General features: G+C 39.8%; 1 protein-coding gene across 7 annotated transcripts in view; it reads right to left on the reverse strand.

The window, feature by feature from the left end:
• MPPED2 (metallophosphoesterase domain containing 2) overlaps positions 1 to 17,036 on the reverse strand; it is a 161,993-nt gene that overhangs the window by 62,028 nt on the left and 82,929 nt on the right. For all 7 annotated transcript variants that reach the window (XM_019738618.2, XM_019738616.2, XM_074336162.1 and 4 more), the window contains exon 4: positions 15,180 to 15,405. In XM_019738618.2, coding sequence (XP_019594177.1) covers positions 15,180 to 15,405 — 226 coding nt within the window. The remainder of the gene's footprint in view (positions 1 to 15,179; positions 15,406 to 17,036) is intronic.

The following is a 17,036-nucleotide window of genomic DNA, read 5'->3' on the forward strand; positions in this document are numbered from 1 at the left end:
AGAGTCCTCATCTTGTTCCTAGACTCCTGAAAAGTCTCAGGACCAACAAGATTCTGCGAAGGTCCAGTCACAGGCTCTAATGGAATGGCTAATAAGGATTTACGAGATTCATTTATAGGTAAAATTTATGGGCCATTCAAATTTGGGCACATCTTAGACTCATGGTTCATAGTGAGAAACCCCTTAAATAATGTTGTCGTTTGAATGAGAAGGATAAAAAGACAAAATCAGGCATGTGTGTATTGTTTCTTTGTTCACAATATGGACAGAGTGTTTGACCGAGACAGGAAAAGTTCCTGAGGGTGTAGAAGCCAGGAATAAGAAGAAAAGAGACTGAACGTAAGAATGTCAAAGCATTCTCAAAGCAGGAGAAAACTTCAGCTTGCATGTTTAAAAGCATATCCACATGTCAAGGATCGTGGGACATTTTCCCAGCAGGGATTGGACAAGGAGCCTCTCTGGCCTTTACTATCTTAAACTAGGCTGAATGGAACACCAGGGAATAGACTGGAAGGAGGGAGATCACACTGACCAAAGGGGTGGAAAAAGTGATGCAATCAGAGACTTCTTTCCCATCTCTAATTTTATGGCTTTCTGTAAAAAGCAAAAAAACATCAAACCACTTCAAAATAAGATCACCAGAAACCTGGCTTTGAAGACTGGATCTGATGAGAAAGAAGTTTGATAAAGATTTATTTTCCTGGTTGATAATCATATACCATACCAAAATATACCTCCACCTGACTACTGCTTCCTAGCCAACACAGGGTAAATTTTTAAATGAACACAGAGCATTTCTCTGGGAATTGGGAACAGTAAGGGGATAATCTACAAACAATAACACTCAAAAATAAAGGCTTTGCTTCCTGACAACCAAAAGCTTGACACATCACGCCCAGTGTTTTATTGCTCAGGATAGTTTAGAAGAACACAGCAAACAGAACGCTGTCTTCCAACTGCTTGCTATCTGGTTTGATTTTAAGGATTTCCAATGACAAACCTCTAAAGAAAAAACTATATATCAGGCGATGTTTTTTTCTTTTTTCTTTGATGTCATTGCTAACAAGTTGTATGCATGTTCTCAAGTCAAGGAAAAAAATCCCTTTTTGTTGCTTTCAGCTTTATGTTGCTGAAACAGCCATAAAAACACATTTTAAGAGCTATGCCATATAAAAGTACGTTATAAAACGGGGGCGGGGGGGACAGAGAAATTTGCTAATTGCTATAAAATTCAAATCTCCAATCTACTAATACCCCCATGGGTGTGAGGAAATAGGGCCTCTTTGGAGAAAGGTAATCCTAATTATGTGGCATGCTAGAGAGGCACCCAAGTTTATGTCAGTAGCAGATTCTGATAAGATAAGCTCTAAAGGAAATGTGTCTGGACTGTTTCAACGGGGAGGGTGTTGGTGTAATGTTGGTATTTAGCTGTGATCTGGAGGCCAGCAAGGTTAGGTTGGACAAAACAGAGCCTAATGAAGCTGCTAGTGTCTGGGGTGAAAGAGCCACAAAGCCTTCAAATTAGCAGCTGTATCCTGACACTCATTAGTGATTATATATGCAAGGGCTGCAACTTAAGCCCCAACCAGTAAAACAGCCTAGACGCTCTGCATATACACAAAGGAAATAAAGTATGTACAAAAATAAAAAACAAGAACCTTTTCAAAGTCTTTCCTTTCACATTCTGACATTTTTCTTTCTTTCTTTCTTTTTTTCTTGCTTTTTAAAATATTAATGACAGGACTGCAGTTACTTACCTTCCAATTTAGTACTAATTACCACCATGACTAAAATGAGACTTCATTTTTTTTTAATCAAGGAAGGTCTAATCAGAAATTGCTTCTGCTAAGTTCTGTACAAGACATAATATACTCTTGTTAACTAACAAAACCAATAAATCAAGCTGAAGCACTTATTAAAGTATCTTACAGCACTAAATTTATCACTGATGACAAATTTAATTTGGGACTCTGACAGTTTGTTCTGTACATATACAGCACTCCAACAGATTTCCTTATTTTTTTGGGGGGGGACGCGGAGGGGGTCAGGCTGTTATTTCACAAGTAATGAATGCTGAAATTTACGAGAAATTTTTAGAGATGTAAAAGACAACTTCCAATAGAATGTGTTTTTCCTACTGTGTCGCTATCCCTGGGAGAAGTTATGCATTAAAATTCTTTCCCTAAGATTCTATCCTTCGCACATTGGAGTTATCGGAATTTTAAAAATGGTGATAATGAGCATTTTACGAAGCCATTTATAATCATCACTCAGTTAACCCATACTCTATCTCCTCAGTTAGGTCAGTGCTTGTCCCTTGATAATGAAGATAAGAAAATTGAGATACACAGCTTCCCCCACCTAACAGGTAGAATAATTTCAATCTGTGGCAAGGTCATTCAGAACAAGGGAGGGTGGGGGGAAAAAAAGTAAGGAAATTCACAAAGTTGTGTTGTGTCTTCCTATAAGTACTCAATACTATAACTGAAAGAACACTTGCCCCACTTTAAGTATCCAATGAGAATTACATTTCAAATACACATAACATTATTATTAACAGGCAACTTTTGATCAACACCATACTTCTAAACTACATAACACAAATAATGCCTTTTTTTCTGTTCTAGTCAACTGTACTATGCAGCTTATTGTACAACACAACCAGGCTACACAAGTTATATTTTCTATAAACTTTTCCTCCTCCTAAACCACAGCTCTACAGTTCTACATTAGCATTTTCTTGCTGTCGTTTCAAACAGTATTTTCTTTTTTGACAATGCAATCAGCATATAAAAACCAAATTTCATTGCCTGGTCCCGGTTAAGGCAAACGGAACAGGCTAAACCACAGCCTGACAAGGGGAATGCATTAAGCTCTGGGACAAAAGCCTCCGAGTCGACCTGTTTCGCAGACTGATTAATAGAAACAAGCTCCAAGGACTAATCACAAGTCTGAGCCCTGTTTTGCAGATTAATAGAACAAAGACTCACAAGAGGAGGGGAGGTTACAGCACCGGAATACAAATAAGCAAAGGTAGGCACCACGCTTTCCTCCACTGAAGTCACATACTGTAAAGCCAGATGCTCAGACTCCAAGTCGCAGGGTGCCACATTCAGGGATGAAACAAAATGCAGCGCCAGAGGTCTGGGTTCCATCAGTTACCCCAGCACCAAATAAGCCATCTAGGTTCCACCTGTTTTGGAGATTCTGTTTTAAAAGTGGACACATTTTTCAGCAGAACGATGCATGGCTCTGGGTGCTTTCGGGGCATCCTTGCATTTCAGCCGGGCAAACCACAGCACTTGTTGATTCGGACAGAAGCTTCCACCTCCCCATCTTTTGCAATGGCCTGTCACACAGGTGATCTGTGAAGTGTGTGCGTCTGTGCAGACCCACAAATATACAAGAACTATAGACACAGTGACAGCATAAAGTTAGAAGAAGAGAATCAATTTCCAAATTACTTCTAGACACACATTTTACAATAGGAGAATGTGGCCTTTTTTCCTGACTGTAAAAATATTCACCCACTGTAGGAATATACAAAATCCTAGGGAAGTAGAACAAAAGAGAAAAAAAGAACATTCATTAAGAGAAAGTTGCTGTTGTACTTGTGGTGTATGACCTCTCAGTTTTCCTTTTCTCTATACATTTATATATGTTTTTTGTAACGCTATGGACCTTTTGTGTATTTTTGCTGGGGATATAGCTTTCGAAACGCTTACTGCTAGACATAAGAAGAAAAACATATCACTGCTTTCTGATGACTGATGCTAATTCTTAAATGACCAAAACCAGGTGAATGAATGAATTTTTACTGGAATTGTAAAAGCTTCATCCATGTATCTGGTTAACTGAAGAGAGTTTACACAACATAGGAAACAATCTTTAGGAATTGAGATGTTTACTTTTTTGTATGATTTCTAATCTTGATGATTTTCTGCAGTAACTTTTTCCTTTCACCTTTTTTTTTCTATTCTTGTAGAAACCCAGAAAGACAAGTTTTGTTTTGTGTTTTTTTTTTGGTCTCCTTCACAAGAAAAGTGTTTGATTCAATGGACAAAGAGAATGATTTTTTTTTTCTGACATATTGGTATTCTGCTTTATCAATAATCCAATTATTCTGTTTATTGCAATCAACCAAGGAAAAACACATTCATAATGAAAATCATAACTATCAACAGTTACAAAATATCAGAACTGACTTTAGAGCACAGTTAAGCCTGTGGTTTACAGGCTAGCCAAACTTCGGAATTTCCAAACAAGTGATCCTGTTTCTCTCAGGCTTTTCAGAATAGAGTTCAAATTCTACAGAATGTAATTTCTACAGCAAATAACTTTACAAACCAATACCCTCCTTAGTGTCAGCTTTTCCCTTTAATAGTAACACTGAACAGCACATACTGTGTGTGTGTTTGAATGTAGGAAGGTACTTAGTACCCTGAAAATTCCCTTGCCTTTCATGGGCCTGTCTCTGAAGCCACCACGCCAGCCTCAACCACACAGAATCCACCTCCAGTAAGAGCTATTTAAAAGCACAAGGTCAAGGCCAGCACTGTACACACATACTTAGGTTTCCCATTTTTCCTACTCAATCTGCTGGACCAACAGGCAAATACTTCTCCTTATGGAATGATACCTTTTTTGAAAGGGAGGGGCTGAATTTGGATAAGAAAAGAAATTAGACAGCAAGCTGTTTTATCTGAAAAACAAACAACAACAACAACAACAACAGGATGCATGAAGGAATGTTTAATCACAGAGGCATCTTAAGCATAGCCTAAAATCCTCATTCTCAAATGCTTCCTCTGTATAAATTTATTTAAATAATACAAACTCCACAAATTGAGTTTCTGAAATTTCCTTTCCACAGTTTATTTTCCCCCTTAAGCCTTAACACCGAAGGAAAAAAAGTAAAAGTGGCTAACATTTGCTCAGTGCTGTATTTCCAACTAGTTTTGCCATCCACAATTTCTGATTAGGTTTTAGTCTAGTATCTTTTATTTGTTCAGAAAGGATCAAAGCAAGAAGGCGTTTTTCTACTGATTCTTCATTCAAAATAAAAATAAAGGGCAGATTATGGCGAGTGATTTGGGGGTTGGGCTTTAAAATCATGAAGACAATAAAAACATTTTATTTTTCCTAGTTTCTGTCTTCGGTAATCCTTTCTATAACGAAGGTACTCCAAGCTACTTCCCATTGTTCATGAAGGCTTGTGTGGCATGGAAAGTCACTACATCTTACTGGACTGTGTTCAGATTGATAATGTCCCATAATTTCCATATATACAGTAGCTTGAAATGTAGTGAGCAAAACAGTAATCTCAGGCAAGCGCTTAGTTTTATGTGCAATTACTTTGTACATAATATGGAAAAGAAATGCATACCAATTTTAGAAAAGAATGGGAAATCAGTGTGTTGACTCTGACCTTTTTCTTTTTTCCTGTACAAACATAGCATTGGTTGTACTTAGTCTTCGGTATTGATTTACTACAGATTCATATAAAATTTTAGCCCCTTTTTAAAAAATTTGATCTATCCTAAACCCACCGTATCAGACATTAGATCAAAAGTGTCTAAATTACCCAATAAATATCACCAACACCTTCAGATGCTGTCTTGGGCAATTTTACCCTGGGAAGAATCTTACTTAGCCTAGCTCCTACCCACTTTCTTTAGTTTGCCATTTAGACACCAAGTGCTTCTCTTCATTGACTTTTCATTTTTCTCTGTAAATTTCATACTTAGACGTTACTAGTCTTAGTAACTATATTTACACTTCAGCCAAGCTGATCTCTTCTAATATTTGAGCAAAACAGTCCTCTTAAATCCTCTCCTGAATTAATGCAGATTTGTAACTCATCTTTTCTGCTCTTTACAGAATGGAGACACAGTCTGCTATGCCAGAGACTTTCAAATTTGCCACTAACTGTCTGTGTAAGCAGCCCTCACACAACCTCCTGCTTTCAATTTGTAGTCCCCATCCAAGATTATCTTTATTTTTCCTGGGTGAAAATCCAGTACCAAGTGTTACTCATACATTTAAAATGATACTCATGTAAAAGACCTTAAAAATGCCCACATGTCTTTATTTAACAGACATCTATTCACCCTTCTTACATGTTTTTTGACCAAATGCAGCTGCTATATGAGGTTACTTTCCTAAACGGTTTCTACTTATTATAAACAACTTGCCATGTACTGTACAATATTTGCTTTTTAAACATTCTCTCTCTCATTCTCTCTCTCTCTCTCTCTCTCTCTCTCTCTCTGTCTCTCTCTCTTTCTCACACACACACACATGCACACACACATGAAGAGGGGTAACCATTTTTCTAGACTAAGTTTCCTATTCATCTCATTTCTGCCCCTTTTTGCTTCTCCCTTTTATACCGTCAAAAAAAGAAAGAAAGAAAACAAAGAAAAAGTAAACAAACAAAACAAAAACATAATAGCCACTACAAAACTACACGATTGAGTGCCAGGAACGTAACATACATCATCACATTTTAATCCCATGAACAATATACTGAGTAGTGAAAAAAATAAAGGCTTTGGGGGTTGGACTTCTGCTTCTGCTACATAGGAAATGAGTGTCCTTGTGTGGTTTATTTAACTGCTATAACCTACAATTTTATCTTCTCCCAAATGGGAGTAATATTACCTTCTTCATAGGGTTGCTGTGAGGCTCAAAACCAATGTTGCATAAGATACCAATATGTGGGTCTGGCTCAATAAATAGTAGTTATTGTTATTTGCATACCCATTTGACAGATAAAACTTGTGAGATGAAATAACTTGCTTAACAAGGTAAATGAGTTCTAAATGATAAAACTGAGCCTCAAGATCACTGGGGGTAGCCGGTTCTAAAGGCCAAAGCCTACAGCCTCTATACCACTCACTGCCTTCCCCGTAATGGGCGGAAGAAGGTGGCAACTGTTTAAACTATGCCCAGCCTGGGGATTAGACCATTCCAGGTAAGTCTTCCCACTGGGGATGTCCTCCCAGAAGTTTGTTAACCTGAGGAACTGATAGTTTAAGGGAAAAGGGAATCAGCTAGAAGAGTTCAGCCCTATTTTAGCAAAGACTTCCTTGTCAGAGGGATGTCCCTGAGCTAAACATGGTTTGGCCTGTTCCCCAACAGGCCTCCCAGGGGCTGTAGGTGAATCCTCAGGAGGGGGACTGACATCGTTCCTTGACGGCCCTCTCACCAAACAGCCTAGAAGGCCAAAGCCTTCTCCCCTGTCCAGCACAGAACACAGTATGGCTTTGATTATCATGACTCCATTGTGAAACATCACATGGGGGAGAAGACATGTCCTGAAGCTATGCAGGACCTGACAGAAAGGGAGCATTCTGTGGAAGCGGCAACCTCCTAACTGTGTGCTCCAAAGCCCATGTCACATGCATCACAGAGCACCGGGAGGATTAAAGGAACCCGTGCAATTACTTGGAGTTACTTGTGAGCACATCTGAGCTACAGGGGAGAAGTGTGCCACAGGAAGGCAGCGCAGCCGCAGTGCCTGGAACCAGGTAAATGTGGGTCTAGACTGTCAGTGGGACTGCAGTAGACTCACTATCTGGAAAAACTCACATTACACTTAGAGTTCAGAGTGCAAGATGAGAAATCCATGTTTGTCCAATAGTTTGAAAATAAATGGTACTGTAATTCAACTCTAAGAATTCTATCACTGAGAATTCAACCATTGTGATAAGAGAATACCAAATATTTGATAACTGGTTCCTGACGTCCAAAGGACTTTCTGAGGGCCCACCTGGTCAAGCTCCCCTACCAAACTCACACTTTACGCTCACTTCTTTTCCTGCAGCTTGAAGAGGCAGTCTCCAAATTTAACAGAAACTCTCATAGCTGCTCACAACATAGAGATAAGGCATCTCAGGTAAAGAAATGACAGTAAAGGGCTTAAAAATACTGTTGGAGCCTTTCTTTGAAAACTCTCATTGCCTTTAGTTAAGTCTGTCCAACTTCTCCCATTCCTCACCTTTACTAAACCTGGAGAGATGCTGTTATGCTTTCTACATTTCTGAACGTTCAGGAAGGATCTAGATATGTTCAAGAAGCTCATGGACATAATTTCGCACTTTGTTTGGTTCCATTATGCTCTACCATCTCTATTCCTCCTTGTAGATGGATGGCTACATTACACCTTGTATTGGAAGTATTTTCTTTCCTTTTACAACTGAGTGTCCCATCTGTGCAGACCTTCAGTCCATCAGCCATACAGACACATCTCTACCACCACCACCCTTATTCATTCCTTCATTCATTCAGTAGATATGGACCGAGCACCCACTATGTGCCAGGCATTGGGTTAGCTTAGGCTAACAAAGCCAATAGAGAACAAAGCCAACAGGATTCCTGCCCTCATGGAGTTTATAGCCACTGTATTATCTCCTTTCATCCACCAGCAATAACTCTGGGTTAAAAAGGAGCCTGTCAATGTAACAGGAGAAAATGAAAGAACAGCCAGCAGTCAGTGGGCTGGGTCTCAACATCCAGGTCTTATCGGTAGCGTGGTACCTGGGCCCATGCCACACCTGACTTTAGTGGGGGCACATGGCCAGCAGTTCCTTCTTGGTGCATATCCCTGTGCTGCTGTCTCTGTCACCTGCTACTTGATGATTCAGAGGGAAAAAGCCACATGTACCTGGTACTTGCCCCCTTGAAGGCCAGAAGGAGCGATCCACAGGCTACGACACACTGAGATGTAGAATTTTCATTTTTAACACCCTAGGTTCTGGACCACACCATGTAAAAGATACTGGATAACTCTTTCGTTCTGTCCACGCTCAACACTCCTATTTCTCCCTGCAAATACCTCACCACTGATTCCTGAGTACTCCTGAAGAACACTGGCCTGGATTTCTGTATGCCCATTTTGTAACCAGATGGAAACATCCAAGTCTTCTAACGGGCCACTTCCTGGGTTGCCTCAGGTTACAGAGTAGAGGGACATTTGTGGTTAGTAGGCTATCCTGGTTTAGTCTAAAGGACTCAGCAAAGGAACTCTGGATTCTGGTCCTATTTCTCCCCAACTAACTCTGTGACCTTGGTCAGTCACCTTCTCTGTCAAAAACTCTACCTTGGTCTCTTCTGTCAAAAGAAGGCAATACTGACATGTAAACACTTGTAAATGCTGGCTATTATTATTATTATTATTATTATTATTATTATATACTGTGCTTATTTTAATTGTTTAGAATTGTATTTTTATTTAAATTTTAATTATTTAGAGTTGTGGTGAAGCCCGAATGAGGTAACACATATGAAAGTTCTGTGAGTGAACTATTCCATCCAAATATAAGTTTACTATTGCCGTTTGCTAATGGACTTTGTCTCTCAGAATGCACACACAGGCAAAAATGTAAGTTATGCCAACGGCTGATATTAAACATGACTGAATGCACACAAACACTTCCATGCCACATTCGTCTCTACAACTACCACCAGCACATCAGGTAAAGGCACCACAACACGCTTGAGAGGTTTGGACAGAGTGGGCAGAAAGATACTAGTTAGATCCAACATCACAAGCTCTGCATAAACCAGCTTTGGAAACGGTATTTACTGATACGGCTATCAATGGGAGGTAGGAAGCAAAGTGATTGGTTTTGCTTTCTCCTTTTTCAAATAAACAGGGCAGTTGTTAAACCAGAAGTGAATCTGATCCCGTGTGGCTTTCAGAGCAGTCGGCTGCATTCTGAAACAGGCAAAAATGTAAACAAAGCCTGAAACTCTAGAGCAGGGCAGAACAGCCATAGGTTTCATAATGGGTGAGTCTATGGGCCCTGAGCCAAGAAAAATGAAATGTTAGCCTGGGCCTTTAAACAGAATCATGTAAAAGCAGAGTGCATATTTGTTTAACACACACACACACACACACCTACCTTTTTCTGTGCCAATACCTTTCTGAACCCTCCTGAATAAAAGCTGGAATCCCTGAGAATGTGGTATAGAACCAATATTGTTTGTATAGTTCTGGTTCTCTAGCATGAAATAACTTTCTTGCTGGACATGAAAATCTTTTTTTCCTTCCCTTCCCTTCCCTTCCCTTCCTTTCCCTTCCCTTCCCTTCCCTTCCCTTCCCTTCCCCTCCCTCTCTCTCTTCCCCTCCCTCCCTCCTTCTCCCTCGCTCCTCTCCCTCTCTTCCTTCCCTCCTCCTTTTTTTTGCCCAAGTTAATTACAAAGTATGACTGTGAAAATAAAATAAATGAGCCCATTCCACCCTTCCGCATATCTGAATTCTATCATATGAGTTGTCAATTGGTTTTCCAATCCTCTCACTCAATATCTGCTGTTAATTTGTTCGCTATTTCAAGAACTTGAAGACTGTCAGCAAAATACATGATGCATTACAAAACTTATAATTGGAAATAAAAACATCTGAAGCTTTTCTGACAGGGTAAAGGTAAAGTACTACTGCACTGATCAGAACAAGGAAATGCGAGCGACCTTGTAGCTATTGGTATGCACGCATCATTATAAACGCGGCAGACAGTAGAACCAACACTTACTCCCACTTTGAAAAATGCTGAAAAAAATGGCATCTAAATGAATGAACGAACTCAACACGTTTAGGATCCGAAATGAGGGGAAGAGAGGAGGGGGGAAAGAATTATCCCGCTCACACTTCCTTTGAAAATGCAACTCAATGGGCTTTCTCTTGCTCTTTCAGCTATTTCAGAATTACAGTGCCTAGGCCCAATCTAATTTTCCTGCTGCAGAAGTTAAGGCACTTCCTCCACAGTTACTAAATCTGACAAATTACACCTGGGTCTACTCTAACATGAAAAAGTGTGCTCTTTGTTCCTGACCCCGTGGTCAGCGTAGAGATCAAATTCCTGGACACCAGAAAGCCCCACTCATATTCATTAAAAGCCACGGGAGACCAGCTTTGCAATTCTGTTCAAGAGGGGAACGAGGTGCCGGCTATTGCTGAACAATGCAACTGCTCTGCTCAGCTCAGAGCAACACAGACTTTTCACTTTTAGCAGCTTGGCTGCTGATCAATTAGTACCTGAATTTTTTTCTACACAGCATCTTAGTATCAAAAGAGCAGTTGAAATCAGAAAAAACGAAGGAACTAGTCAATGTTTAAAATGCCAAGTCCCACCAGTGAGTATACTGAAAACTGCTTGCACTAAAATGCTGGCTACAGATCGATAGCCAAAAAGACAAAGATGATTTTAAAATTCCACCTCCCCTCTATCTACCCTAGCCAGACAAGCAGTGAGTTATCACAGTGGCTAATCTTTGACAGATTAGAATTTTGTCTCCTCTTTCTAACCATACTCAGCCTTTGGAAAAGACATTACAGAACTGAGAGTGATCACAAAGAGGAAATCAGGAACCATCTTGGCGGCAGAGTATCCACACGAGGGACATAAGAAATCCACAAGCTTTCCTGTTACGACAGCGAAGTCCAAGGCAGAACTAACTGCCTGGCAACACAAGATCCTCTTCTTCTGTCTCCCAAAGAGGGAGAGAAAAACACAATAGGGTAAGTTAAAGAAAAGGTGTCCCTGAATTGCCACTCCCAAAGAGGACAACACATCATGCCTGATTCCTTTCTTCAAAATTAATGGAAAAACGAAATGGTGAAGATGAATATATACAGAAGCCACAGAACCTGCCATAAGGCTTCCCAAGACAGGGGTGCTCCCCAGGAACAAGTCAGTTCTTGTCCTTCTTCCAAGGGAGCATCTTTCTTCCAGGACAAGGCATCCCACTTACAACTTCTTCAGTGCGGGCCACTGAATTTTCCCAGACCCATCAAATCACATCCAAATCCTTTTCCTTGGGGATCTAAGTACCACAGCGTACTCCAACTGTAAACACACATGAATGCTCTGGAATGTTGTTTAAGTTATTTTCCACATACAAATTCCTGCTAAATTGTAAATTAGGAGATACTACTTTTTTTTCTTTTCCCCTTCCCTGATCTTTAGAAAGCTTTCAGCTGGGCTGCAAGTTATAAACATGTAATGAATACAGACTAACATTCCTTTTCTGTAGTGAGACCAACTCACAATCCACATTTTAAAAAATACATGAGTTATAGCTATCTTCCTGGTCAGATGACAATTACTTTTGAGAAACCTATGACAGGATGGAAATTTTTAGTATCAAGGTTATTTTGATTTCTATTTTTAAATTAAAACCACTAGCAATAGCAGCAAATCAGAACTTGATATTTCCTCCAAAAAAGTCATTGGAAAAGCATGGAAATCAAACTTAAATCGGTTTACATTATTTTGGGGTTGCAGTATCTAATGGGTTATTAAACAGGCATTCACTTAGGGGCGAATCACAGAACCTAACTTCTGAAGGTAAAAAGTGGTAGCTTGGCTTCTAGTCAAAATCCTAATAGTGAAAAAGGTTAATAATTGTACAAGATATTAAAGTAATCAAACATGCTTGCAAATAATTATATTCTTTGAAGATGATGACTTTGACAACCATTTAAGTAAGCAGCATATGAGAGAGACTAGGACAGACCACAATGCCCCTGTTTTTACCAATAGAGAAATTCAAGTTAACAGATTCACCTAGAGTCACTCAATCAGTAGAGGCAGAACTAGAGCTAGAACCCACTCCATCTGACTCCTAATCCAACAGTCTTCATATGAAGCTGACAAAGGTACAAAGTAGGTTGGAAACACCACCAACCCCACAATATCAGGAATAGTTAACACTTATTAAATGCTTACTCTATTGCAGGAAGTCTTCTGCGTGTTACGGATGCATTAACTCATGTATCCTCTTAACAACTGTGTGAGGGAAGCAATGTTGCTATCTCCCGCATTGGAGACGAGAAAACAGACGAATGGAGAGGTTCAGAAACTCGCCCCAGGTCCCAGGGCTCAATAAGTGGAAGGGCTGAGAAAAAAAATCTGTCCCCCTCCCCCCCCACAGAAATGCTAATATAGGCATTCTTAAATCAATGTTCAGGTTACCAGCAAATCCTAGAAATATTAATTTTAACAAAAACATCTGTACAGTGATATCTAAACTACAGATGCCTCCAAAATATAGGATGCAACTGGAATCTCCTTTTCACCAACCTCTACATTCTTGATCAAAAAAGAAAGTAGCAACAGTTCCAATGGGTGAAACAGATTCCATGTCAAGATCTCCCTCATAGTAAAGAGGTACTAGGCAAGAAACAGTTCATACTTTCTAGTTTGAATCTGCTCAGACAATGGAGAAAGTGTGTTTGCTGTCATCATTTCAGCAACCTTCAATCCAGGGACCTCAGAACGTCCTGCTTGCTCAGGAATAGCCTCAGTCTTCTGTGCCCTTTGAAGATTTTTCAGAAATCATCTGAAGGTGTTGAAAATAATGACCATGACCCTATGTAAAGCTTCTCTGCCAATCAGATGTCATTTCTCAACTACTAGACAGTCACTAAGAAGCGGAATGGAAAGCTGGGAAAGGTCTCTCTCTCTCCTGCCTTCTACCCAGAAATGCTAATATCAACATCCCACACTACCCTGAGATCCGTTTTCAGATTCTTGTTTGATAAGACTAATTTCTGCTGTTTATTCTCTTTGCCCTTAACCTCCTTCTCACATATAAAAAAAATGGGTTGACATGCATTAATAAAGGTGGATATAACCCCTGCAGATTATAAACACCAATCACCATTCCACTACCACCACCACCACCTATGCCATATCCTGTACCTTGTCATCAGACGCCAATTAGGACGCTCCCATTTAGTTTCTGTGTGATTCTTGGGCAGTAACTTAACCTTTCTGTGCCAGAGTTTTTTCATCTGCCAAATGAAAATCATAATTGTGCCCATTTCTTAAAGGTATTTGGAAGAAAATGAGGTAATAGATATAAAGGACTTAGAATAGTGCCTCGCATATAGTAAGGACTCAATTACAAGTTCACAATCATTGTCAGGTTGATTTTAAACACAAATATATTTTCTGTATCCACTGGATACCCACTAGTAAAGCTAGAAAAAAAATTTGTAGGAAATATCTCAATTTTCTATTCTATAGAGGACAAACCAAACTGTTGAGTGGGGTGGCCAATCTGAATTTACTCTGTTTGTGCTCTTTTAGTTTTATCTGCAACTCCTAGGGCAGAACTGGGATACTGTTCCAGGTTGGGTGAGTAAAAGTTAACTCTGTTGCTCTGTATACACACAGAGCTCTCAAAAAAGTAAATAAATAAGTAAATAGAAATCCAAGCCTCCTTTAATACTGATCTTCTAACACTCCCATTTTAAAGATGAAAAAACTGGGTCTGGAGACTCAAGTTCATATAAATACTTAGTGGCAGAGCTGAGAACAGAAAACATGATAATTAAACAAACCACCAGGTAATCTTTAAAACCCATTACAAATATCACCCAATTTAATCCTCATAATAAGTCTCTAAAATAGGTATTATTTCCACCCTCTTAGAGATGCAGAAACTGAGGCTCATCCTCTGTGAATTAACTTCTTCAAAACCAGACGACTGACAACTGATAGAGCCAAGATCAAAATGCCTCTTGTCTGGCCCCAAAGAATATGCCCCTGCTTCAAGTTTTCTAGAGTTCAGTGCTGAGAACGCTAGAACTGAGCTGTCAACCCGCGACTTCCAAAATGTCCCTTAGTCTCATTCGAGAACCTGTGAAAAATACAGATTCCTGGGCTCCCCCTCAGGAGGGAGAATCAGAGTGGGGTGGGTAGGGCTTCAAAACCTCTGTTTCTTCAGAGTTGGTCAGGTGGCTCTGATGTGTAGCTAACTTTGAGAAACCTTACTTAAGCAAGATATTTTATGAGTGCTTCCAGTTTAAAATGAGAGGGAAGTGAGTTACGTAAGACTGATGGAATGTTCAGAGGAGCTGAATCTAAGTGAAGGGGAATAATAGTGAACTTTCCCCAATCTTTCTGTGTCCCAGACGTACCTGCAGCTCCACCCGTATCTGCCAAACCCCTCTCCCATGGATCCTGCCTAAAGACATCTGCCACACAGTGAAAATGATCAGCCCTGCGCTCCACAGCAGGGCCAGGCTCTGTGTTACGTTGGAAACAACAGCAATAAGGTTTCTTTCCAGTTGTTATCCTTTTCATTTAAAGCACCTAAGTCTGCACCACGCTTTCTTAGCGATGACAGAAAAAAACGGAAGGGGGAAGACTGTTCAGATGAACACTTACCACGGTGCACCGTATATCCTGAATCCCTTCACTGTTACCTCCGAGTCTTGTAAGTAAATACTGTTTGTCAGGAGGGACTGAACGTTGTCAAAGTCCTCTGGTTTCAATTTGGACACAGAGGGGAAACGGTAGTAGTCCTGTTTAACAAGGTCTGCCATGAATTCCTTATCAAATGTCAGTTCATGATTCCCAGCAATCACTATTTTATATTCATATGGCAGGTTTCCTGAAATAAGAAAAAAGAGCACCAATTAGCACGTTCATTTCCCATCACAAAGTACAACAGCCGAGACTGCGTGATTAGCAGACGGTATGCCCAAATGAAATAGCTCATGCATTCCTTTATATTTCCATGGGAACCAAAATTTATGACTACTCCTTTATGCTAACAAAAATGACAATGAACGGGAGTCGGGGAGCTGCTAAGAAGCTAAAATGCTACTAAGAAGACATTAAGTTTTCTAGTTCCATTTCCCTCATCTGTATGTTACAGATTCACTGTGATGAATCCATACTGTGATGAATTCACACCGTGAAGAGTCCAGCAAAAAGCACCTAAATCACAATCCCTATAAAAGGTCTGGCCTTGGTTCGGCCCTCAAAACATAAGCAGATCACATCGTACGACATATAAATGTACACCACATTGTATACCCGAAACTAATATAATATTGTATGTCAACTATACTTTCATAAAAAAATAAGCCAACCAACTATTCTTAACTCAGATAACTACTAGATTTTTAGTATATCCTTCATACAAAAGACATGGCATAGCCAAGCATTCCACAATTTACATAAATGAAAGGAACCACACAGTACAATTTCATACGGCAAGTTAAAGTTTACCTTTGGGCTTATGAATAAAAAAAACATTAATAATACCCCCCCATTAGAAGGCTAACTTTTCACCCATTGGGGATGGGAGAAAAAAGTGTGAAGCTTAACCCCCTTTTAATATTTATGGTATGGAAATGTCAGTTCTCGGTGTGTGCTTTTTATGCAAAAGTTTCCCGATCAAAATGAGATAATTCTGGGAAGAAGAATGAAAGCTATAAAGGAAAACCCAAACACCAGACTTCTGCACAGATTTATAATGTTTGAATAAAGTACAGATCATACATATTAATAACTCACCGTGATGCTATAAGAACCAAAATCCAAAGGGAGATAGTGCCGGGCAGCTGTCCCCATCCTGAAATTAATGCCCTTTTCTATTCATTTTCATTACCCATCCCTCAAGCCTCACCGCTGGGCTGCTGCTCATTTCATTTCATTTCATTTCATTTTGAGAGAAAAAAGGGCGGGGCAATGGTGGCTGTAATTCCAGCTTCCTGAGACTCCTGGGTCCAACACAAAATTAATGTTTCCTACTATGCCAGGAAGAATGAAAGTTGCCACTAGCACGAAACTGGATACACTTGTTCTAAGCATTGGTCTTTACCCGAAAACCAGAGTCAATAATTTAAGTAACGAAGCTTGGTGGGAAACAGAATTATATTTTGGGGCGGGACAGGCTGGCAAATTTTATCATAAGTCCACTTGGATTTTAGCAATGCAAACTACAGCGATCACATGATGAAGTCCACGATCCTAGCAGCACACTGCAAGCACAGCTGCTAAAAGTGATGTCATTTTTAAGGTCACCAGAATATGCTTTGCAAGGCTCCTGGTTTTTCTTTAACTCACTTTTTAGGTTTTTAACAGTAATGAAACTGCATACATAGCATGTGGGTTAATGGGGAGGCTGAAGAGAGAGATGAAAGCAGAAAACAACACTACAGAAAGATGAAACTGAAAACACTATGTCCAAGCGTCAGTGGAGATTCTTGACGACTAGCCCACAATGCTGTGTGA

This window comes from Rhinolophus sinicus, linkage group LG06 (assembly GCF_036562045.2).
Source record: "Rhinolophus sinicus isolate RSC01 linkage group LG06, ASM3656204v1, whole genome shotgun sequence".
Lineage (NCBI taxonomy): Eukaryota > Metazoa > Chordata > Mammalia > Chiroptera > Rhinolophidae > Rhinolophus > Rhinolophus sinicus.